This window comes from Oncorhynchus keta, chromosome 2 (genome assembly GCF_023373465.1).
Source record: "Oncorhynchus keta strain PuntledgeMale-10-30-2019 chromosome 2, Oket_V2, whole genome shotgun sequence".
Lineage (NCBI taxonomy): Eukaryota > Metazoa > Chordata > Actinopteri > Salmoniformes > Salmonidae > Oncorhynchus > Oncorhynchus keta.
Window position 1 is genome coordinate 72815140 of NC_068422.1, and position 27073 is coordinate 72842212.

General features: G+C 47.5%; 1 protein-coding gene across 21 annotated transcripts in view; it reads right to left on the minus strand.

Annotated features, from left to right (window-relative positions):
• LOC118383124 (genetic suppressor element 1-like) overlaps positions 1-27073 on the minus strand; it is a 553956-nt gene that overhangs the window by 370912 nt on the left and 155971 nt on the right. For all 21 annotated transcript variants that reach the window (XR_008083255.1, XR_008083257.1, XR_008083268.1 and 18 more), the window contains exon 2: positions 2945-3107. Coding sequence is in view for 3 of the 21 variants with exons in the window: in XM_052482567.1 (XP_052338527.1) it covers positions 2945-3107 (163 nt within the window). In the remaining 18 variants the exon portion in view is untranslated. The remainder of the gene's footprint in view (positions 1-2944; positions 3108-27073) is intronic.

The window sequence follows — 27073 nt, forward strand, 5'->3', positions numbered from 1 at the left end:
TATGGTCTTTGACTAGTCTCTCAAAGCACTTCATGATGACAGAAGTGAGTGCTACGGGGCAGTAGTCATTTAGCTCAGTTAGCTTAGGACAATGGTGTCCCTCTTGAAGCATGTGGAAACAGCAGACCGGGATAAAGATGGATTGAATATGTCCGTAAACACACTAGCCAGCTGGTCTGCGCATGCTCTGAGGACGCAGCTGGGGATGCCATCTGGGCCGGCAGCCTTGCGAGGGTTAACAAGTTTAAATGTCTTACTCACGTTGGCTGCAGTGAAGGAGAGCCCGCAGGTTTTGGTAGCGGGCCGTGTCAGTGACACCGTATTGTCCATAAAGCGAGCAAAGAAGTTGTTTAGTTTGTCTGGGAGCCGCGACGGGGCTGGTTTTCCTTTTGAAGTCCGTGATTGACTGTAGACCCTGCCACATACCTCTTGTGTCTGAGCCGTTGAATTGTAACTCTACTTTCTCCCTCAAGCCTCCATTCATACCTCTCTCCTCTTGCTGTGTGTGTTTAGGCCCCTCCTGTCATTTAACTCATCCCTCTCTCCCTCTTTCCATCTCTCCTCTGAGATGAGCCCTCCCACACCTCAAAGTAAACAATCTTTCACCGGGGCCTAGCCAAAAGTCTGTTACACACACATGGCACCGAGCCAACACAGGACACTTTAGGGTACAGACATGTCTCTCTCTCTCTCTCACACACACACACACACACACACACACACACACACACACACACACACACACACACACACACACACACACACACACACACACACACACACACACACGGTTCCTGTGTTACAACACATCAGGGGCAGCAGTCTAATATCACACAGGAAACAGGAAGTGTAGATAAGAACCTGCTGAGTTAAAGGAACACTTTCTGTCAGAGGAGCTTAGGGCACCTGCTTTGGTTTACAGCAGAGTCAGAGTCAGGGTGTATGGATGTCACAGGGCTGGAACTGAGCCACACACACACACACAGGAAACGTTCTACGTTTATCAGGAAACTACCAGAATGTTGGTAACTTTCAAGGATTTTATGTAACCTATCACAAGACATCTATTGGCCCTTTTGGGTATTTCACATTATCACAGGTGTCTGTAATGGCCTAATCACATGTCAAATATATGACATAATCAAATAAAATGATTTTATTAGTATATATATATATATATATATGATAAAGCTGTAAAACATGATCCTAAATATAAACCATCAACTCAGTGAATATTGGTGTTTCATGTGAGGGTTTGAGCATGAAATGTTCTTTATATGGTCTGACACACTTGTATTAATTTGACTATGTCAATATGTATTTGTTGTCCATTTTTTGGCGTCAAACTGGTGGCAGTTATGAAAAAAGTAAATAGTCGGAATAGATACTGTATAGATACTAGTTAAATAAAGGTTAAATAAATATAATAAATAAATACTGCTTCACTAGGTTCAGTCAGACTTAGCAGAGACATGAACATCAGAACACTGGCAGAAACTTCCTCTTACTTTAAAACTCAACTGAAATACATCCAGAGTGTGAAAGGAACTTCTGCTGAAATCATTTTCATGAATAGAAAGCAGCTATGAGGAAGTACACACCACATCCCACAAGGCTTTGATAACAATCCTATCCTGATGTTGGGAGTGAGACAATGCCAGGAAAGCCATCCACTCATAGCTTCACAGTAGGGAAGCTAACAGTACTCAAATACAACACAGCAGAAGAAACAATGGATGAACCAGACAACGTGTATCAAGTCAGAGTGACAAATGTAAAGAAAGACACAGAAGGAGAACAGAGAGAGGAGAGAGGAGAGAAAGGAGGAGAGAGCAGAGAGAGGAGGAGAGAGTAGAGAGAGGAGGAGGAGAGAGTAGAGAGAGGAGGAGAGAGTAGAGAGAGGAGGAGGAGAGAGTAGAGAGAGGAGGAGGAGAGAGTAGAGAGAGGAGGATGAGAGAGTAGAGAGAGGAGAAGGAGAGAGTAGAGAGAGGAAGAGAGAGTAGAGAGAGGAGGAGGAGTAGAGAGAGGAGGAGGAGAGAGTAGAGAGAGGAGGAGGAGAGAGTAGAGAGAGGTGGAGAGAGTAGAGAGTGGAGGAGGAGTAGAGAGAGGAGGAGGAGTAGAGAGAGGAGGAGGAGTAGAGAGAGGAGGATGAGAGAGTAGAGAGAGGAGGAGGGGAGAGTAGAGAGTGGAGGAGGAGAGAGTAGAGAGAGGAGGAGGAGAGAGTAGAGAGAAGAGGAGGAGAGCGTAGAGAGAGGAGATGGTGTAGAGAGTGGAGGAGGAGAGAGTAGAGAGAGGAGGAGGAGTAGAGAGAGGAGGAGGAGAGAGTAGAGAGAGGAGGAGGAGAGAGTAGAGAGAGGTGGAGAGAGTAGAGTGTGGAGGAGGAGTAGAGAGAGGAGGAGGAGTAGAGAGTGGAGGAGGAGAGAGTAGAGAGAGGAGGAGGAGAGAGTAGAGAGAAGAGGAGGAGAGCGTAGAGAGAGGAGGAGAGAGTAGAGAGTGGAGGAGGAGAGAGTAGAGAGAGGAGGAGGTGTAGAGAGTGGAGGAGGAGAGAGTAGAGAGAGGTGGAGAGAGTAGAGTGTGGAGGAGGAGTAGAGAGAGGAGGAGGAGTAGAGAGTGGAGGAGGAGGAGTAGAGAGAGGAGGAGGAGTAGAGAGAGGAGGAGGAGTAGAGAGAGGAGTAGGTGTAGAGAGTGGAGGAGGAGGAGTAGAGAGAGGAGGAGTAGAGAGAGGAGGAGGAGTAGAGAGAGGAGGAGAAAGGTAGGTCAGGGGTGGAAGAAGAAATGTAAGAGAGAAAATAAAAGAGAATGGAAGAATTTGTGCAGCACAAAAAACCTAGGAGTCAGAGATAATTAATTCTAATCCACACACAATAGAACGTTTTGGTGGGGACAGAGGGCAGGAGCAGGGATTGGAGGTCAGGGGTCAAAGGTTAGCAGTCAAGGTACTTACTGGAAGGTGGGCGGTCTCCTCTCTCTGGCTCCAGGGTGGGGGGTAGAGAAGGAGTGTGGCCAACCCCAGGTTCCGTTGATTGAGATTCGCTCACTGCTGATGCACGTACGGCAGAATCCGCCTCCTTGCTGACTCTGGCCACGCCCTCAATCACACTGGATGTCTGGAAGAGACAAAGATGATGACGTCAATCATCCATTTTAATAGAAAACATGCAAATGATTTACTTTCATCACTTCTGGCATCAACATAATGTACCTGGCCTGTCTGAATACAGCTCATATCTAAATATACAAGAGGAAGAGGTTTCCACAGCACATGGCATATCTATGTCACAGTCACCAAACATTACAGACAGTTTTAACTAAGTTTGTCCCACTTTCAGACAGCTCAGCAACTCAAAGCCATCGACTTCAAAGCCACCCTGCTACAGTGTTTGGGTAGTGCCATTAACTACTCAAGTGCCTTGTCTCCCTCTGTGTGTGTGTGTGTGTGTGTGTGTGTGTGTGTGTGTGTGTGTGTGTGTGTGTGTGTGTGTGTGTGTGTGTGTGTGTGTGTGTGTGTGTGTGTGTGTGTGTGTGTGTGTGTGTGTGTGTGTGTGTGTGTGTGTGTGTGTGTGTGTGTGTGTGTGTCTATAATATAGTGCCATTAACAACTAAGGTGCCTTGTCTTCCGGGGGACCGTTTTTAGCAGCTGTCACAGCTTTGATATAAACGGCTATAAAAAGCCAACTAGGGGCTATCCAGCAGTGGGTATTAAAGACACGTCCCTGACTGAAGTGACAGAGCCTTGACAGAGACAAAGACAGAAGGAGAGAGAGAGGGAGAAAGAGACAGCTCAGGTCTCTTTAGATGCGCATCACACTGCTCCTCTCCTCTTCCGAGACGGAGCGAGGGACAAGCATTCAAGCAAAAGCGGAAGGGCTGACCATGAAAAGAAGAGGGAAGAACAGAGGGAAGCTGTCAGAGGAGGAGGAGAAGAGGAAAGGTGGGTAGAGGACTTAAAAGAGGGTGTGATGGCTCCTTCCATTATCAAGTGGAAGAGACAGGCGGCGACGGCGACGCACATCTCCAGACAACAACACAGCGCTGGTCACAGGGCCTTATGAAATAAACATAGCTCTCAGCTGGAGGCAGAGAGATAGGGAGACAGACAGGGAGACAGAGAGACAGGGAGATGGAGCAGAGAGACAGGGAGGCAGACAGAGACAGGGAGATGGAGCAGAGAGACAGGGAGGCAGACAGAGACAGGGAGATGGAGCAGAGAGACAGGGAGATGGAGCAGAGACACAGGGAGACAGACAGAGACAGGGAGATGGCGCAGAGAGACAGGGAGACGGACAGAGATACAGGGAGACAGACAGGGAGATGGAGCAGAGAGACAGAGAGATGGAGCAGAGAGACAGGGAGATGGAGCAGAGAGACAGGGAGATGGGGCAGAGAGACAGGGAGATGGAGCAGAGAGACAGACAGGGAGATGGAGAAGAGAGACAGGGAGATGGAGCAGAGAGACAGGGAGATGGAGCAGAGAGACAGACAGGGAGATGGAGCAGAGAGACAGGGAGATGGAGCAGAGAGACAGGGAGATGGAGCAGAGAGACAGACAGGGAGATGGAGAAGAGAGACAGACAGAGAGACAGACAGAGAGACAAAGACAGGGAGATGGAGCAGAGAGACAGGGAGGCAGACAGAGAGACAAAGAGGCAGACAGGGAGACAGACAGGAACATAGAGAGAAAGACAGGGAGACGGACAGAGAGACAGGGAGACAGACAGGGAGATGGAGCAGAGGCAGGGAGATGACAGGGAGACAGACAGGGAGATTGAGCAGGGATATGGAGCACGGAGACAGACAGAGAGACAGACAGGGAGATGGAGTAGGGAGACAGACAGGGAGACAGACAGGGAACTGGAGTATGGAGACAGACAGGGAGATGGAGAAGCGAAACAGACAGGGAGATGGAGTATGGAGACAGACAGGGAGACAGACAGGGAGACGGACAGGGAGATGGAGCAGGGAGACAGACAGGGAGACAGACAGGGAGCCAGACAGGGAGAAGACAGGGAGACAGACAGGGAAACAGACAGGGAGATGGAACAGGGAGATGGAGCAGAGAGACAGGGAGACAGACAGAGAGACAAAGAGGCAGACAGGGAGATGGAGCAGGGAAACAGACAGGGAGACAGACAGGGAAATGGAGCAGGGAAACAGGCAGGGAGACAGACAGGGAGACAGACAGGGAGATGGAACAGGGAAACAGACAGGGAGATGGAGAAGCGAAACAGACAGGGAGATGGAGTATGGAGACAGACAGGGAGATGGAGAAGCGAAACAGACAGGGAGATGGAGTATGGAGTCAGACAGGGAGACAAACAGGGAGACAGACAGGGAAACAGACAGGGAGACGGACAGGGAGATGGAGCAGGGAGACAGACAGGGAGACGACAGGGAGGCAGACAGGGAAACAGACAGGGAGACAGACAGGGAGATGGAGCAGAGAGACAGGGAGACAGACAGAGAGACAAAGAGGCAGACAGGGAGACAGACAGGGAGATGGAGAAGGGAAACAGACAGAGAGACAGACAGGGAGATGGAGCAGGGAGGCAGACAGGGAGACAGACAGGGAGACAGACATGGAAACAGACAGGGAGTCAGACAGGGAGACAGACATGGAGAAAGACAGGGAGATGGAGCAGGGACACAGACAGGGAGACAGACAGGGAGATGGAGAAGGGAAACAGACAGGGAGACAGACAGGGAGACAGACGTGGAAACAGACAGGGAGTCAGACAGGGAGACAGACAGGGAGACAGACATGGAAACAGACAGGGAGGCAGACAGGGAGCTGGAGTATGGGGACAGACAGGGAGACAGACAGGGAGATGGAGCAGGGACACAGACAGGGAGGCAGACAGGGAGCTGGAGTATGGGGACAGACAGGGAGACAGACAGGGAGATGGAGTATGGAGACAGACAGGGAGATGGAGAAGCAAAACAGACAGGGAGAAAGACAGGGAGATCTATGTGTTTGTGAGTGTGAGCTGCGTTCAGGGGATCTATGTGTTTGTGAGTGTGAGCTGCGTTCAGGGGATCTATGTGTTTGTGAGTGTGAGCTGCATTCAGGGGATCTATGTGTTTGTGAGTGGGAGCTGCGTTCAGGGGATCTATGTGTTTGTGAGTGTGAGCTGCGTTCAGGGGATCTATGTGTTTGTGAGTGTGAGCTGCGTTCAGGGGATCTATGTGTTTGTGAGTGTGAGCTGCGTTCAGGGGATCTATGTGTTTGTGAGTGTGAGCTGCGTTCGGGGGATCTATGTGTTTGTGAGTGTGAGCTGCATTCAGGGGATCTATGTGTTTGTGAGTGTGAGCTGCGTTCAGGGGATCTATGTGTTTGTGAGTGTGAGCTGCGTTCAGGGGATCTATGTGTTTGTGAGTGTGAGCTGCGTTCAGGGGATCTATGTGTTTGTGAGTGTGAGCTGCGTTCAGGGGATCTATGTGTTTGTGAGTGTGAGCTGCGTTCAGGGGATCTATGTGTTTGTGAGTGTGAGCTGCATTCAGGGGATCTATGTGTTTGTGAGTGTGAGCTGCATTCAGGGGATCTATGTGTTTGTGAGTGTGAGCTGCATTCAGGGGATCTATGTGTTTGTGAGTGTGAGCTGCGTTCAGGGGATCTATGTGTTTGTGAGTGTGAGCTGCGTTCAGGGGATCTATGTGTTTGTGAGTGTGAGCTGCATTCAGGGGATCTATGTGTTTGTGAGTGTGAGCTGCGTTCAGGGGATCTATGTGTTTGTGAGTGGGAGCTGCATTCAGGGGATCTATGTGTTTGTGAGTGGGAGCTGCGTTCAGGGGATCTATGTGTTTGTGAGTGTGAGCTGCATTCAGGGGATCTATGTGTTTGTGAGTGTGAGCTGCGTTCAGGGGATCTATGTGTTTGTGAGTGTGAGCTGCGTTCAGGGGATCTATGTGTTTGTGAGTGTGAGCTGCGTTCAGGGGATCTATGTGTTTGTGAGTGTGAGCTGCATTCAGGGGATCTATGTGTTTGTGAGTGTGAGCTGCATTCAGGGGATCTATGTGTTTGTGAGTGTGAGCTGCATTCAGGGGATCTATGTGTTTGTGAGTGTGAGCTGCGTTCAGGGGATCTATGTGTTTGTGAGTGTGAGCTGCGTTCAGGGGATCTATGTGTTTGTGAGTGTGAGCTGCATTCAGGGGATCTATGTGTTTGTGAGTGTGAGCTGCGTTCAGGGGATCTATGTGTTTGTGAGTGTGAGCTGCGTTCAGGGGATCTATGTGTTTGTGAGTGTGAGCTGCATTCAGGGGATCTATGTGTTTGTGAGTGTGAGCTGCGTTCAGGGGATCTATGTGTTTGTGAGTGGGAGCTGCATTCAGGGGATCTATGTGTTTGTGAGTGTGAGCTGGAAGCTGGAAGCAGACGTTACACTTGGCTGTGTGCCCAAACTAAAAGCACCTGCTGCTCTTAGCTAATTGTTTGCTTGGAAGTTCCCTTTTCAACCGCCTCACCCCAACACACCCCTGCCCCCCCCCCCATCCCACACACACACCTCACCTCTATCTCCTTTCCACTCCTAACCGCTACCCACCTGTTCCCTCTTGTGCAGTAGTCTCAACGAAAATGGCAGTTTAAAGTCATTTAAACAGACCTCACCCCTAATCTGTGTCTTTATTCACAGTAACAATACAGTCTATCCTCCTAAACATTCTCTAACTGCAGTGGGGAGAATAGAACACACAATCCTTTCTGAAAGAAAGAGAGAGAGAGAGAGAGAGAGAGAGAGAGAGAGAGAGAGAGAGAGAGAGAGAGAGAGAGAGAGAGAGAGAGAGAGAGAGAGAGAGAGAGAGAGAGAGAGAGAGAGAGAGAGAGAAGAGAGAGAGAGATTGAATGGTGTAAAGGATAGAGTGAGAGAGAGAGAGAGAGAGAGAGAGAGAGAGAGAGAGAGAGAGAGAGAGAGAGAGAGAGAGAGAGAGAATGGTGTATTGGAGAGAGAGGGTGCAGAGAAGGAATGTTGGAGAGAGAAAGAGACGGAAGATAGAGAGAGGAGTGGAGAGTAGTTTCTTGTACCAGCTCTGTCTCAGTGGGAGTGAGACGTCAGCCTCTGTCAGTCCGCTCGACCAGCCAGCCTGCAGGAGAAACAGATCTATCTCCCTCTCTCTCTGTGAGCCTAAACTGAGAGACGAGACACATCACGACTCCCAGAGAAAAAAACATAACTAGCAACAACACCAGCATTATTATCTACAAACAAAACACAAAGGCAGTGAGGCAACTAAAGAAAACCGTGAAGTCTACATTCACCAAGGACACAAACATTTATTATCACTCTTAGAATTAGACAGGATGGGTTGGTTCACTTCAAGTGCTCTAAAACAGGGCATGGAAAGAGGTCCTGGCAAGATTGTTGGAGCTGCATTTCCCCAAGTGTTTTACAGTGAATAGGAAGCCACTCAAGGCTGAGCTCCTCAAAACCCTTGGAAATGTCAGCATCATTAGAGAGAATGTCAGTAGAGCTTCAGAGATCCACCAGATAGATCTGGTGTCTGAGGACAGGGGACATGTGATGGAGCTCATGACCTGTGGGCAAATACAGCTTCATCTGCCCTTCCTCAATATGGAGACACAGAAGGGGTTTATCCTGAGCTAGCACACGAAAAGAGCTGAGTAAGTGTTAACACGCCCTATTGTGTCTCCCTCACTTGTGGGTTTCATTACACTCTTGTAACATGTTCATTACATAGTGTTTATGTCATGTATATAAAGGCTTTATGATGCTGCCATTACTACTCTTACTACATTGTGACCTGTACAATAGATGATATTCCACTTTTTACCGGATTAAGGTGTGTTTAAAAAAGGGAAATGTTTCCTATCATAATCGATAGTCACCAGAGAATTTATAGTGTGCACCCCCACTCACTGAGCTATTGACTTGTTCAAGTGTTTATCCTGTCTGGCAGCGTTTATAGATGATCACGTACACAGGCAAGCGCGGGCGCAAGCATGCAGACACACACACCCCTCCCTTCCTGCTGTGTCTGAGCCTCTCCCTCTGTGCAGGTCTTATTGAATCTATAAGGTGTGACATCTCAGATATCACTCGGCGATATTGACGTGTGTCTCTGTGATGAAAGAGCCTGTCTCTAAAGGGTCATAGGTGGAGGGTCAGAGCAGGGTGTGTTACCCACAGGAAGTGATAATGAGGTTGTGCGAGGGGGGTCTGTCACAGCCCCTCAATTCCTTAAGCCGTCTGAACAGATTTCTCGCCTGTCAGCTCCTTGAAGCGGTGGTGACAGTGTCTCAGACCTATAAACACACACACACACACACGCACGCACGCACGCACGCACGCACGCACGCACACACACACACACACACACACACACACACACGCACGCACGCACGCACGCACGCACGCACGCACACACACACACACACACACTGTCTCCCTCCTCCTCCTCTCCTGTCATGCAAAGCCCCTGTGGACTGTGTTTATCATATCAGTGTTAGAATCAGCAGTCGGCTGCTAATGTCTTGTGATCCTATGAGGCCACGCTCCTGTTGCTGTGATTGGCTGCCTACCCTGTGTCCGGCCTTGGCACTAATTAGCTTCATCTCCTGCTCCAATTAGAGGAAATGACTTCTAACTCCTAAACAAGCCTCACTTAGCAGACATAAGAACAGGAGAATATACTGCACCTCTCTCAGCCTCAATGCCCTCCTTTTAGAACGGGGAAGCACAGTTGTATGTCACTGTCAACACTTTGGTTAGGTAACACCTTTTCTAATGTGCTATTTACAGTACCTGCTATTTACTTAGAACGATGTGTAAGTGAGTATTTTAAAGTAGTCGTACCAGGTATAGAATGGTGGCGGGGACAGAACTGTAAAATAACGTGTTCCCATCAGCATCTTGTCTGACCTCCCTGCTTCCTGTCAGTCCCAGTAGTGTAACTGACCTCCCTGCTTCCCATCAGTCCCAGTAGTGTGATTGATCTCCCTGCTTCCTGTCAGTCCCAGTAGTGTGATTGATCTCCCTGCTTCCTGTCAGTCCCAGTAGTGTGATTGATCTCCCTGCTTCCTGTCAGTCCCAGTAGTGTCACTGACCTCCCTGCTTCCTGTCAGTCCCAGTAGTGTAACTGACCTCCCTGCTTCCCATCAGTCCCAGGAGTGTAACTGACCTCCCTGCTTCCTGTCAGTCCCAGTAGTGTAACTGTTCTCCCTGCTTCCTGTCAGTCCCAGTAGTGTGATTGATCTCCCTGCTTCCTGTCAGTCCCAGTAGTGTGATTGATCTCCCTGCTTCCTGTCAGTCCCAGTAGTGTGACTGATCTCCTTGCTTCCTGTCAGGCCCAGTAGTGTGATTGATCTCCCTGCTTCCTGTCAGTCCCAGTAGTGTGATTGATCTCCCTGCTTCCTGTCAGTCCCAGTAGTGGAGATAATGTAGCAGTAACTCCCTAAATACATGATCGTATAGAACACCAACCCAGACATACTGGAAGGGCTTGCCTCTTACCTTGTACTTGAAGGCAAATCTGCTCTGTGGTGTTTCTCAACCATCTGTTCTAGAGGATGGAAGCAGTAATAAGAGATCTATAATACAGGCCTGGGGCCAGTGACTTGAGAAAACAGTACACACACCCTGACCATGTGCTCTCTCTCCTGTTTTGAAGTTCTGAGAGAGAGGGAACGAGAGAGGGAAGGAGAGGAAAAGTGTTAAATGAGCTCTTTAAACAGACTTTCAGGAGAGAGAGAAGACTCGGGGGTTAGGACTCATTCTGGCCGTGTGAGTGTGTTTGTGTATCTGTATGGGAGAAGATGATCCCTAGACTCAGACATGACTATTTACCTGAAAATATTTCAACACACACACATTGCCCAGTGAGACAGGAGAGTAGGTGCTCCAAGCTGGCATAGACATTAGAGGCTGGCATAGACAGTAGAGGCTGGCATAGACAGTAGAGGCTGGCATAGACAGTGGAGGCTGGCATAGACAATGGAGGCTGGCATAGACAGTAGAGGCTGGCATAGACAGAGGCTGGCATAGACAGAGGCTGGCATAGACAGTAGAGGCTGGCATAGACAGTAGAGGCTGGCATAGACAGTGGAGGCTGGCATAAACAGTATAGGCTGGCATAGACAGTAGAGACTGGCATAGACATTAGAGGCTGGCATAGACAGTAGAGACTGGCATAGACAGTGGAGACTGGCATAGACAGTGGAGGCTGGCATAGACAGTGGAGACTGGCATAGACAGTAGAGGCTGGCATAGACACTAGAGGCTGGCATAGACAGTGGAGGCTGGCATAGACAGTAGAGGTTGGCATAGACAGTAGAGGCTGGCATAGACAGATGCTGGCATAGTGGATGCTGGCATAGACAGTAGAGGTTGGCATAGACAGTAGAGGCTGGCATAGACAGTAGATGCTGGCATAGACGGTAGAGGCTGGCATAGACAGTAGAGGCTGGCATAGACAGTGGAGGCTGGCATAAACAGTAGAGGCTGGCATAGACAGTAGAGACTGGCATAGACATTAGAGGCTGGCATAGACAGTGGAGACTGGCATCTACTGGCATAGACGGTAGAGGCTGGCATAGACATTAGAGGCTGGCATAGACAGTGGAGACTGGCATAGACAGTGGAGGCTGGCATAGACAGTGGAGGCTGGCATAGACAGTAGAGGCTGGCATAGACAGTAGAGGCTGGCATAGACAGTGGAGGCTGGCATAGACAGTGGAGGCTGGCATAGACAGTAGAGGCTGGCATAGACAGTGGAGGCTGGCATAGACAGTGGAGGCTGGCATAGACAGTAGAGGCTGGCATAGACAGTAGAGGCTAGCATAGACAGATGCTGGCATAGACAGTAGAGGTTGGCATAGACAGATGCTGGCATAGACAGTAGAGGTTGGCATAGACAGATGCTGGCATAGACAGTAGAGGTTGGCATAGACAGATGCTGGCATAGTGGATGCTGGCATAGACAGTAGAGGTTGGCATAGACAGTAGAGGCTGGCATAGACAGATGCTGGCATAGTGGATGCTGGCATAGACAGTAGAGGTTGGCATAGACAGTAGAGGCTGGCATAGACAGATGGTGGCATAGACAGTGGAGGCTGGCATAGACAGTAGATGCTGGCATAGACGGTAGAGGCTGGCATAGACAGTAGAGGCTGGCATAGACAGTGGAGGCTGGCATAGACAGTGGAGGCTGGCATAGACAGTGGAGGCTGGCATAGACAGTGGAGGCTGGCATAGACAGTGGAGGCTGGCATAGACAGTAGAGGCTGGCATAGACAGTGGAGGCTGGCATAGACAGTGGAGGCTGGCATAGACAGTGGAGGCTGACATAGACAGTGGAGGCTGACATAGACAGTGGAGGCTGGCATAGACAGTGGAGGCTGGCATAGACAGTGGAGGCTGGCATAGACAGTGGAGGCTGACATAGACAGTGGAGGCTGACATAGACAGTGGAGGCTGACATAGACAGTGGAGGCTGGCATAGACAGTGGAGGCTGACATAGACAGTGGAGGCTGACATAGACAGTGGAGGCTGACATAGACAGTGGAGGCTGACATAGACAGTGGAGGCTGACATAGACAGTGGAGGCTGGCATAGACAGTAGAGGCTGACATAGACAGTGGAGGCTGACATAGACAGTGGAGGCTGACATAGACAGTGGAGGCTGACATAGACAGTGGAGGCTGACATAGACAGTGGAGGCTGGCATAGACAGTGGAGGCTGGCATAGACAGTGGAGGCTGGCATAGACAGTGGAGGCTGGCATAGACAGTGGAGGCTGGCATAGACAGTGGAGGCTGACATAGACAGTGGAGGCTGGCATAGACAGTGGAGGCTGGCATAGACAGTGGAGGCTGGCATAGACAGTGGAGGCTGGCATAGACAGTAGAGGCTGGCATAGACAGTGGAGGCTGGCATAGACAGTGGAGGCTGACATAGACAGTGGAGGCTGGCATAGACAGTGGAGGCTGACATAGACAGTGGAGGCTGGCATAGACAGTAGAGGCTGACATAGACAGTGGAGGCTGACATAGACAGTGGAGGCTGACATAGACAGTAGAGGCTGACATAGACAGTGGAGGCTGACATAGACAGTGGAGGCTGACATAGACAGTGGAGGCTGACATAGACAGTAGAGGCTGACATAGACAGTGGAGGCTGACATAGACAGTGGAGGCTGACATAGACAGTGGAGGCTGACATAGACAGTGGAGGCTGACATAGACAGTGGAGGCTGACATAGACAGTGGAGGCTGACATAGACAGTGGAGGCTGACATAGACAGTGGAGGCTGACATAGACAGTGGAGGCTGACATAGACAGTGGAGGCTAACATAGACAGTGGAGGCTGACATAGACAGTGGAGGCTGACATAGACAGTGGAGGCTGGCATAGACAGTGGAGGCTGACATAGACAGTGGAGGCTGACATAGACAGTGGAGGCTGGCATAGACAGTGGAGGCTGACATAGACAGTGGAGGCTGACATAGACAGTGGAGGCTGACATAGACAGTGGAGGCTGACATAGACAGTGGAGGCTGACATAGACAGTGGAGGCTGACATAGACAGTGGAGGCTGACATAGACAGTGGAGGCTGACATAGACAGTGGAGGCTGACATAGACAGTGGAGGCTGACATAGACAGTGGAGGCTGACATAGACAGTGGAGGCTGGCATAGACAGTGGAGGCTGACATAGACAGTGGAGGCTGACATAGACAGTAGAGGCTGACATAGACAGTAGAGGCTGGCATAGACAGTGGAGGCTGGCATAGACAGTAGAGGCTGGCATAGACAGTGGAGAAAATAGAACAGAAGCAAATAACATGTTATTACAGTATATTGCTGGATTCTGTAGGCAGGGGGGTCATCCTGACTTCATTACACACACACATACCACACACACACACGCACGCACGCACGCACGCACGCACGCACGCGCACACACACACACACACACACACACACACACACACACACACACACACACACACACACACACACACACACACACACACACACACACACACACACACACACACACTCCTCTCTCTCTCTCTCTCTCTCTCTCTCTCTCAATTTAATTCAATTCAATTCAAGGGCTTTATTGGCATGGGAAACATGTGTTAACATTGCCAAAGCAAGTGAGGTAGACAACATACAAAGTGAATATATAGAGGGCGAGGTAACACTTACTCAGCTCTTTTCGTGTGCTAGCTCAGGATAAACCCCTTCTGTGTCTCCATATTGAGGAAGGGCAGATGAAGCTGTATTTGCCCACAGGTCATGAGCTCCATCACATGTCCCCTGTCCTCAGACACCAGATCTATCTGGTGGATCTCTGAAGCTCTACTGACATTCTCTCTAATGATGCTGACATTTCCAAGGGCTTTGAGGAGCTCAGCCTTGAGTGGCTTCCTATTCACTGTAAAACACTTGGGGAAATGGAGCTCCAACAATCTTGCCAGGACCTCTTTCCATGCCCTGTTTTAGAGCACTTGAAGTGAACCAACCCATCCTGTCTAATTCTAAGAGTGATAATAAATGTTTGTGTCCTTGGTGAATGTAGACTTCACGGTTTTCTTTAGTTGCCTCACTGCCTTTGTGTTTTGTTTGTAGATAATAATGCTGGTGTTGTTGCTAGTTGTGTTTTTTTCTCTGGGAGTCGTGATGTGTCTCGTCTCTCAGTTTAGGCTCACAGAGAGAGAGGGAGATAGATCTGTTTCTCCTGCAGGCTGGCTGGTCGAGCGGACTGACAGAGGCTGACGTCTCACTCCCACTGAGACAGAGCTGGTACAAGAAACTACTCTCCACTCCTCTCTCTATCTTCCGTCTCTTTCTCTCTCCAACATTCCTTCTCTGCACCCTCTCTCTCCATTACACCATTCTCTCTCCCTCTCTGATGTCTTCCTTTTTCTGCCTGGGTAAACTCTGCAGCAGCCCTGTCCTAGCCCAGGGCTCACACATTAGGGCTCAGGGCTCACCAAACACTCTCTAACACACAGACACCCACAGACACACGCATGCACTCACACACACAAACAACCTTCTCCCTGCCTGCTCCTGCTACGCCGTAGGGATGCTCAGGGCCCAGTCACACTTGCTGGGTCAGCCTAGGGCAGAGAGGCAGGGGGCCAGACACAGACACATTGTCCACTAGGACTGATCTGAGGCCATATCTAGAGCAGGCTGGTCATCACCACACACTACAGCCATTTAATCACACACTGGTGGAAGATAAAGGACAGAATGAGAGGAAGATCATTTTTTATTTAACCTTTATTTAACTAGGCAAGTCAGTTAAGAACAAATTCATATTTACAATGACGGCCTACCAAAATAAAATATAAATATAGGACAAAACACACATCATGACAAGAGAGACAACACTACATAAAGAGAGACCTAAGACAACAACATAGCAAGGCAGCAACACATGACAACACAGCATGATAGCAACACATGACAACACAGCATGATAGCAACACATGACAACACAGCATGATAGCAACACATGACAACACAGCATGATAGCAACACATGACAACACAGCATGATAGCAACACATGACAACACAGCATGATAGCAACACATGACAACACAGCATGATAGCAACACATGACAACACAGCATGATAGCAACACATGACAACACAGCATGGTAGCAACACATGACAACACAGCATGATAGCAACACATGACAACACAGCATGATAGCAACACATGACAACACAGCATGATAGCAACACATGACAACACAGCATGATAGCAACACATGACAACACAGCATGATAGCAACACATGACAACACAGCATGATAGCAACACATGACAACACAGCATGATAGCAACACATGACAACACAGCATGATAGCAACACATGACAACACAGCATGATAGCAACACATGACAACACAGCATGATAGCAACACATGACAACACAGCATGATAGCAACACATGACAACACAGCATGATAGCAACACATGACAACACAGCATGATAGCAACACATGACAACACAGCATGATAGCAACACATGACAACACAGCATGGTAGCAACACATGACAACACAGCATGATAGCAACACATGACAACACAGCATGATAGCAACACATGACAACACAGCATGGTAGCAACACATGACAACACAGCATGATAGCAACACATGACAACACAGCATGATAGCAACACATGACAACACAGCATGATAGCAACACATGACAACACAGCATGATAGCAACACATGACAACACAGCATGATAGCAACACATGACAACACAGCATGATAGCAACACATGACAACACAGCATGATAGCAACACATGACAACACAGCATGATAGCAACACATGACAACACAGCATGGTAGCAACACATGACAACACAGCATGATAGCAACACATGACAACACAGCATGATAGCAACACATGACAACACAGCATGATAGCAACACATGACAACACAGCATGGTAGCAACACATGACAACACAGCATGATAGCAACACATGACAACACAGCATGATAGCAACACATGACAACACAGCATGGTAGCATGACAACACAGCATGCAACACATGACAACACAGCATGATAGCAACACATGACAACACAGCATGATAGCAACACATGACAACACAGCATGATAGCAACACATGACAACACAGCATGGTAGCAACACATGACAACACAGCATGATAGCAACACATGACAACACAGCATGATAGCAACACATGACAACACAGCATGATAGCAACACATGACAACACAGCATGATAGCAACACATGACAACACAGCATGGTAGCAACACATGACAACACAGCATGATAGCAACACATGACAACACAGCATGATAGCAACACATGACAACACAGCATGGTAGCAACACATGACAACACAGCATGGTAGCAACACATGACAACACAGCATGATAGCAACACATGACAACACAGCATGATAGCAACACATGACAACACAGCATGATAGCAACACATGACAACACAGCATGGTAGCAACACATGACAACACAGCATGATAGCAACACATGACAACACAGCATGATAGCAACACATGACAACACAGCATGATAGCAACACATGACAACACAGCATGATAGCAACACATGACAACACAGCATGGTAGCAACACATGACAACACAGCATGATAGCAACACATGACAACACAGCATGGTAGCAACACATGACAACACAGCATGGTAGCAACACATGACAACACAGCATGATAGCAACACATGACAACACAGCATGATAGCAACACATGACAACACAGCATGATAGCAACACATGACAACACAGCATGGTAGCATCACATGACAACACAGCATGATAGCAACACATGACAACACAGCATGATAGCAACACATGACAACACAGCATGGTAGCAACACATGACAACACAGCATGATAGCAACACATGACAACACAGCATGATAGCAACACATGACAACACAGCATGGTAGCAACACATGACAACACAGCATGGTAGCAACACATGACAACACAGCATGATAGCAACACATGACAACACAGCATGATAGCAACACATGACAACACAGCATGGTAGCAACACATGACAACACAGCATGGTAGCAACACATGACAACACAGCATGATAGCAACACATGACAACACAGCATGATAGCAACACATGACAACACAGCATGATAGCAACACATGACAACACAGCATGGTAGCAACACATGACAACACAGCATGATAGCAACACATGACAACACAGCATGATAGCAACACATGACAACACAGCATGGTAGCAACACATGACAACACAGCATGGTAGCAACACATGACAACACAGCATGGTAGCAACACATGACAACACAGCATGATAGCAACACATGACAACACAGCATGATAGCAACACATGACAACACAGCATGGTAGCAACACATGACAACACAGCATGGTAGCAACACATGACAACACAGCATGATAGCAACACATGACAACACAGCATGATAGCAACACATGACAACACAGCATGGTAGCAACACATGACAACACAGCATGATAGCAACACATGACAACACAGCATGATAGCAACACATGACAACACAGCATGGTAGCAACACATGACAACACAGCATGATAGCAACACATGACAACACAGCATGATAGCAACACATGACAACACAGCATGGTAGCAACACATGACAACACAGCATGGTAGCAACACATGACAACACAGCATGATAGCAACACATGACAACACAGCATGATAGCAACACATGACAACACAGCATGATAGCAACACATGACAACACAGCATGGTAGCAACACATGACAACACAGCATGATAGCAACACATGACAACACAGCATGATAGCAACACATGACAACACAGCATGGAAGCAGCACAACATGGTAGGTATCAGCACAAAACATGGTACAAACATTATTGGGCACAGACAACAGCACAAAGGGTCAACAAATATCACACAAAGCAGACACAACTGTCAGTAAGAGTGTCCATGACTGAGTCTTTGAATGAAGGAATTGAGATAAAACTGTCCAGTTTGAGTGTTTGTTGCAGCTCGTTCCAGTCGCTAGCTGCAGTGAACTGAAAAGAGGAGCGACCCAGGGATGTGTGTGCTTTGGGGACCTTTAACAGAATGTGACTGGCAGAACGGGTGTTGTATGTGGAGTATGAGGGCTGCAGTAGGTATCTCAGGTAGGGGGGAGTGAGACCTAAGAGGGTTTTATAAATAAACCATGTAAGATAATGTTTTGTCCTCTCTCTCTCTCTCTCTCTCTCTCTCTCTCTCTCTCTCTCTCTCTCTCTCTCTCTCTCTCTCTCTCTCTCTCTCTCACACACACACACACACACACACACACACACACACACACACACACACACACACACACACACACACACACACACACACACACACACACACACACACACACACACACACACACACACACACACACACACACACACACACAACTGGTTGGTTGTTAATGTGCTGTGTGTACCATATAAAGCTTTCAGGGAAGTCCAACAGGAAGAGGGTAAGTGCTATCGATTGGTCACTTCCTGCATGGTCCTGCTGTCAGACTAAAAACAAGCTGACCATTTGACCGCATATCTCAAAGCCCATGACCCTGCACACACACTGACAAAAATACATAACTGCTGACACACACACACTGACGTAAATACATAATTGCTGACACACACACACACACACACACACAGACATAAACACACACACTGACATAAATACATAACCACTGACACACACACACACACACACACACACACACACACACACACACACACACACACACACACACACACACACACACACACACACACACTGACATAAATACATAACTGCTGACACACACACACACTGACATAAATACATAACTGCTGACACACACACACACACTGACATAAACACACACACTGACATAAATACATAACCACTGACACACACACACACACACACACAGACACACCAACACACACACACACACACACACACACACACACACACACACACACACACACACACACACACACACACACACACACACACACACACACACACACACACACACACACACACACACACACACACACAATGACATAAATACATAACTGCTGACACACAAACACACTGACATAAATACATAACCATTGACACATACACACACACACACACACACACACACACAGACACACCAACACACACACACACACTGACATAAACACATAACCACTGATACACACACACACAACACACTCAGGAACACACATTAACAAATATACCCACAGAAACCACAGCACTAACTAACAGTGTGCCTCTGGGACTAAGAGATACATTGGAAACGCTTCATGGCCCTGTACTGATCCTGCACATTTATTTCTGTATACGTCTGAACATCAACAGCGCTCAGGAGTGACTCAACACCACATTCATTCAAGGGTCTGCATGTGCTCTCTGCTGGCTGGATGTGGTATTGCAGACTGAAATAGGATGGAGGAGGATATTGAGCATGGTCTCTAGGCTCTTTGTATGACAGATCATATGTGGCCTAGCTATGGAAGACCTGAGGAAAGGACAGAGGGAGGGATGGAGGGAGGACTGTGATATTATGAAAGGAGATCTCCATCGCTCCAAGCCTACCATCCTGGCATTTAGGAATATAAGATGGAGAGAGAGAGAAAGAGAGAGAGTGATTTAGAGAGAGAGATGGGGGGGGTAATCTCAGTCCTGACTCATCAACCATAAACTGCTATTCTGGATCAAATACAAGAGGGGGTAAGAGGAGGGGAGAGAGGAGGAGGAGAAGGGAAGAACGGAGGAGGAGGGAGAGATGGGGAGTTGGGGGGTATGAGAGGTATTGTGTACTATGTAAAAGAGGTGGGGGGTTACAGAATAATACATGGCTTGCTAATGATGCTTCCACACACACACACACACACACACACACACACACACACACACACACACACACACACACACACACACACACACACACACACACACACACACACACACACACACACACACACACACACACACACACACACACACACACACACACACACACACACACACACACAACCCTCATCTCTAGACAGGCATGAAAAGCTCATTTCAAAGCAGTCCCAGTCAGTGGATGCCTGGGTGAGACAGTAGCAATTACTCAACTTTAAGAGCTCCAGTACATCACTCTGGAAGAGAGAGGCAGAGGAGGAGTGAGAGAAGTGGGGTGGAAGAGAGATCGATAGATAGATGATAAAGAGAGAGAGAGAGAGAGAGAGAGAGAGAGAGAGAGAGAGAGAGAGAGAGAGAGAGAGAGAGAGACAAAAAGATAATTACTTAACACATTGGAAAGAATTAACAAAAAAACAGAGCAAACTAGAATGCTATTTGGCCCTACACAGAGAGTACACAGCGGCAGAATACCTGACCACTGTGACTGACCCAAAATTAAGGAAAGCTTTGACTATGTACAGACTCAGTGAGCATAGCCTTGCTATTGAGAAAGGCCGCCGTAGGCAGACATGGCTCTCAAGAGAAGACAGGCTATGTGCTCACTGCCCACAAAATGAGGTGGAAACTGAGCTGCACTTCCTAACCTCCTGCCCAATGTATGACCATATTAGAGAGACATATTTCCCCAGATCACACAGATCCACAAAGAATTCGAAAACATATCCAATTTTGAAAAACTCCCATATCTACTGGGTGAAATTCCACAGTGTGCCATCACAGCAGCAAGATTTGTGACCTGTTGCCACGAGAAAAGGGCAACCAGTGAAGAACAAACACCATTGTAAATACAACCCATATTTATGCTTATTTATTTTATCTTGTGTCCTTTAATTATTTGTACATTGTGTATATATATATATAATATGACATTTGTAATGTCTTTACTGTTTTGAAACTGTTGTATGTGTAATGTTTACTGTTAATTTGAGTTGTTTTTCACTTTATATATTCACTTTGTATGTTGTCTACCTCACTTGCTTTGGCAATGTTAACACATGTTTCCCATGCCAATAAAGCCCTTGAATTGAAATTGAATTGAGAGAGAGAGAGAGTTACAGTTGAAGTCAGAAGTTTGCATACCCTTAGGTTGGAGTCATTAAACTCGTTTCTCAACCATTCCACAAATTTCTTGTTAACAAACAATAGTTTGGCAAGTCGGTTAAGACATCTACTTTGTGCAAGTAATTTTTCCTACAATTGTTTACAGACAGATTATTTCACTTATAATTCACTGTATCACAATTCCAGTGGGTCAGAAGTTTACATACACAAAGTTGACTGTGCCTTTAAACAACTTGTACAATTTAAAAAGATAATGTCAAGGCTTTAGAAGCTTCTGATAAGCTAATTGACATAATTTGAGTCAATTGGAGGTGTACCTGTGGATGTATTTCAAGGCCTACCTTCAAACTCAGTGCCTCTTTGCTTGACCTCATGGGAAAATCAAATGGAAATCAGCCAAGATGTCAGAAAAATAATTGTAGACCTTCACAAGTCTGGTTCATCCTTGGGAGCAGTTTCCAAACACCCGAAGGTACCACGTTCATCTGTACAAACAATAGTACGCAAGTATAAACACCATGGGGCCACGCAGCCGCCATAGCGCTCAGGAAGGAGACGCGTTCTGTCTCCTAGAGATTAACGTACTTTGGTGCGAAAAGTGCAAATCAATCCCAGAACAACAGCAAAGGACCCTGTGAAGATGCTGGAGGAAACAACAGCAGGTGTAGATCAGTAAAAAGACAGGCTATATACAGTAGCGAGGCTATATACAGACACCGGTTAGTCAGGCTGATTGAGGTAGTATATTCATGTTAATATGGTTAAAGTGACTATACATATATGATGAACAGAGAGTAGCAGTAGCATAAAAGAGGGGTTGGCGGGTGGTGGGTGGGACACAATGCAGATAGCCCGGATAGCTAATGTGCGGGAGCACTGGTTGTTCGGCCCAATTGAGTTAGTATGTACATTAATGTACAGTTATAGTGACTATGCATATATGGGGTTTGGGGGGGCTCACAATGCAAATAGTCCGGGTATCCATTTGATTACATGTTCAAGAGTCTTATTGGTTGGGGGTAAAAACTGTTGAGAAGCCTTTTTGTCCTAGACTTGGCACTCCGGTTCCGCTTGCCTTGCGGTAGTAGAGAGAACAGTCTATGACTGGGGTGGCTGGGGTCTTTGACAATTTTGATGGCCTTCCTCTGACACCGCCTGGTCCTGGATGGCAGGCAGCTTAGCCCCAGTGATGTGCTGGGCCGTACGCACTACCCTCTGTAGTGCCTTGCGGTCAGAGGCCGAGCAATTGCCGTACCAGGCTCTCGATGTTGCAGCTGTAGAACCTTTTGAGGATCTCAGGACCCATGCCAAATCTTTTTAGTTTGCTGAGGGGGAATAGGCTTTGTCGTGCCCTCTTCACAACTGTCTTGGTGTGTTTGGACCATTCTAGTTTGTTGTTGATATGGACACCAAGGAACTTGAAGCTCTCAACCTGCTCCACTACAGCCCCGTTGATGAGAATGGGGGCGTGCTCGGTCCTCCTTTTCCTGTAGTCCAGAATCATCTCCTTAGTCTTGGTTATGTTGAGGGATAGGTTGTTATTCTGGCATCACACAGCCAGGTCTCTGACCTCCTCCCTATAGACTGTCTCGTCGTTGTCGGTGATCAGGCCTACCACTGTTGAGTCGTCTGCAAACTTAATGGTGTTGGAGTCGTGCCTGGCCATGCAGTCGTGGGTGAACAGGGAGAACAGGAGGGGACTGAGCACACACCACTGGGGAGCTCCAGTGTTGAGGATCAACGTGGCAGATGTGTTGCTGCCTACCCTCACCACCTGGGGGCGGCCCGTCAGGAAGTCCAGGATCCAGTTGCAGAGGGAGGTGGTTAGTAACAGGATCCTTAGCTTGGTGATGAACTTTGAGGGTACTATGGTGTTGAACGCTGAGCTGTAGTCAATGAATAGCATTCTCACATAAGTGTTCCTTTTGTCCAGGTGGGAAAGGGCAGTGTGGAGTGCAATAGAGATTGCATCATCTGTGGATCTGTTTGGGCGGTATGCAAATTGGAGTGGGTCTAGGGTTTCTTGGATCATGGTGTTGGTGTGAGCCATTACCAACCTTTTAAAGCACTTCATGGCTATGGACGTGAGTGCTACCGGTCTGTAGTCATTTAGGCAGGTTGCCTTAGTGTTCTTGGGCACAGGGACTACGGTGGTCTGCTTGAAACATGTTGGTATTACAGACTCAATCAGGGACATGTTGAACATTTCAGTGAAGACAACTGCCAGTTGGTCAGCACATGCTCAGAGCACACGTCCTGGTAATCAGTCCGGCCCTGCAGCCCTGTGAATGTTGACCTGTTTAAAGGTCTTACTCATGTCAGCTACGGAGAGCGTAATCACACAGTCGTCCGGAACAGCTGATGCTCTCATGCATGCCTCAGTGTTGCTTGCCTCAAAGCTAGCATAGAAGTGATTTAGCTTGTCTGGTAGGCTCGAGTCACTGGGCAGCTCGCGGCTATGCTTGCCTTTGTAGTCTATAATAGTTTGCAAGCCCTGCCGCATAAGACGAGCATCAGAGCCGGTGTAGTATGATTCAATCTTAGCTCTGCATTGACGCTTTGCTGTTTGATGGTTCGTCGCAGGGCATAGCAGGATTTCTTGTAAGCTTCCGGGTTAGAGTCCCGCACCTTGAAAGCAGCAGCTATACCCTTTAGCTCAGTGCGAATGTTGCCTGTAATCCATGGCTTCTGGTTGGGGTATGTACGTACAGTCACTGTGGGGACAACGTCCTCGATGAACTAATTGATAATGCCAGTGACTGATGTGGTGTACTCCACAATGCCATCGGAAGAATCACGGAACATATTCCAGTCTGTGATAGCAAAACAGTCCTGTAGTTTAGCATCTGCTTCATCTGACCACTTTTTTATAGACCGAGTCACTGGTGCTTCCTGCTTTAATTTTTGCTTATAAGCAGGAATCAGGAGGAGAGAGTTGTGGTTGGATTTACCAAACAACATGAAAAATATCTATATCATAGTAAAACGAGTCATATATTGACATAACCTGAAAGGCCGCTCAGCAAGGAAGAAACCACGGCTCCAAAACCGTCATAAAAAAGCCAGACTACGGTTTGCAACTGCACATGGAGACAAAGATCATACTTTTTGGAGAAATGTCCTCTGGTCTGATTAAACAAAAATATAACTGTTTGGCCATAATGACCATCGTTATGTTTGGAGGAAAAAGGGTGAGGCTTGCAAGCCGAAGACCACCAACTTTGAAGCACGGGGGTGGCAGCATCATGTTGTGGGGGTGCTTTGCACTTCACAAAATAGATGGCATCATGAGAAGGAAAATGATGTGGATATATTGAAGCAACATCTCAAGACATCAGTCAGGAAGTTAAAGCTTGGTCACAAATGGGTCTTCCAAGTGGACAATGACCCCAAGCATACTTCCAAAGTTGAGGCAAAATGGCTTAAGGACAACAAAGTCAAGGTATTGGAGTGGCCATCACAAAGCCCTGCCCTCAATCCTATAGAAAATGTGTGGGCAGAACTGAAAAACTGTGTGCAAGCAAGGAGGCCTACAAACCTGACTCAGTTCCACCAGCTCTGTCAGGAGGAATGGGCCAAAATTCACCCAACGTATTGTGGGAAGCTTGTGGAAGGCTACCCAAATTGTTTGGCCCAAGATAAACAATTTAAAGGCAATGCTACCAAATACTATTTGAGTGTATGTAAACTTCTGACCCACTGGGAATGTGATGGAAGAAATAAAAGATGAAATAAATCATTGTCTCTACTATTACTCTGACATTTCACATTCTTAATATAAGAATGTAAGCTACAAGAGGCTTTAGAATGTAAGCTACAAGAGGCTATAAGCTACAAGAGGCCAGAACTACAGTACCAATCAACATTCAGTCCCTACGTCTCATTGATTCCCATTCATCATGACATCATTCGCCAGTAGAGGAATGTGTCCATGTAGTTACAGACTACAACACCCTCTGACTCTGAACTTTAATCCCTGGCTGACTCCTCATGATCCCAGAGAACAGCAGCTGATTTCAAGCTGCAGTAACACACTCCATTAGGTATGACACCTGCTCCCTCACACACAGAGAGAGAGAGAGCTGGGGATGTGACATCCTTCTGACAGACAGGCAGACAGACAGACAGACAGACAGACAGACAGACAGACAGACAGACAGACAGACAGACAGACAGACAGACAGACAGACAGACAGACAGGCAGACAGACAGACAGACAGACAGACAGACAGACAGACAGACAGACAGACAGTGTGTCCACCATGCTGCCTCTGCCCTCACACTAAGCTCTACCTATACCCTCCCACCCTATTCCCCTGTTGTCCACCCCTACACCCTCACCTCTCTTAGAATATTATGGTGATTCGTCAGCACCTATCAGTGCTGAGCCCCAAGCTCTTTAGACAAATAGACACAGTTTGAGTGACAAACTGATAGACAGGCCAACAATCTAATCTTCACCCATTTAATAGCGTTGGACTAGATACCAAAAGGCTGTAATATCAAATCCCCGAGCTGACAAGGTAAAAATGTGTCGTTCTGCCCCTGAACAGGCAGTTAACCCACTGTTCCTCGGCCGTCATTGAAAATAAGAATGTGTTCATAACTGACTTGCCTGGTTAAATAAAGGTACATGTTTTGTTTCCTTAACTGTAGTGAACCACTCCCTTTATTCTGCTATAGAGACGGAGAAAAGTGAGAGAGAAAGAGCGAAAGAGAGAGCTAGAGAGAGAGAGAGAGAGATCAAAGAGTGGGGTTGGAAGCGATAGATCAGTAGGTGTGTATCCAGCAGGCAGGTAGGCAGCTCCTCTAAACCACAGTCTCTGTAGAGTCAGTCAGTGGGCGGTGTGTAATGACAGACAACAACAACCACCGCCCACACACCTTCACTGTTGCTGTCTTTTCATTACCTCATCTGAGCCTTAGCCAGAAAACAGTGTGTGTGTGTGTGTGTGTGTGTGTGTGTGTGTGTGTGTGTGTGTGTGTGTGTGTGTGTGTGTGTGTGTGTGTGTGTGTGTGTGTGTGTGTGTGTGTGTGTGTGTGTGTGTGTGTGTGTGTGTGTGTGTGTGTGTATGCGTGTGTGTGTGTGTGTTAACACTTCAAAGACACTGTCAGAAAAGCTCTCAAAACAATCTACCTGCCTGACAGGAATATGCCTACGTGTGTGCAGAGCCCCTATTGGCTGTGGGCTATAGTAAATCACCAGCACAGTAAGCCTGGCATAACCACCACCGCAACATGCTATTCATGTGGGCACAACTATTGATAGTGATCTAGCTGCAGACTGAATGACAGTCATCGTCTGGGTGAGAATACAACAGTTATTAAGATGATGATTAGGACTTGAACAGGATGGTGTCTGTCACTAAACACTGATTTAGAATCAGCTTACGCTTGCCTCTCCCTACCCTTACTGTTGGATGTGAAAACCTTGAAATGATCTTAGATCTTAGATCATTGTTTAGGTACAATATCTAAGGGCAACCAGTGTCTGAAAGAG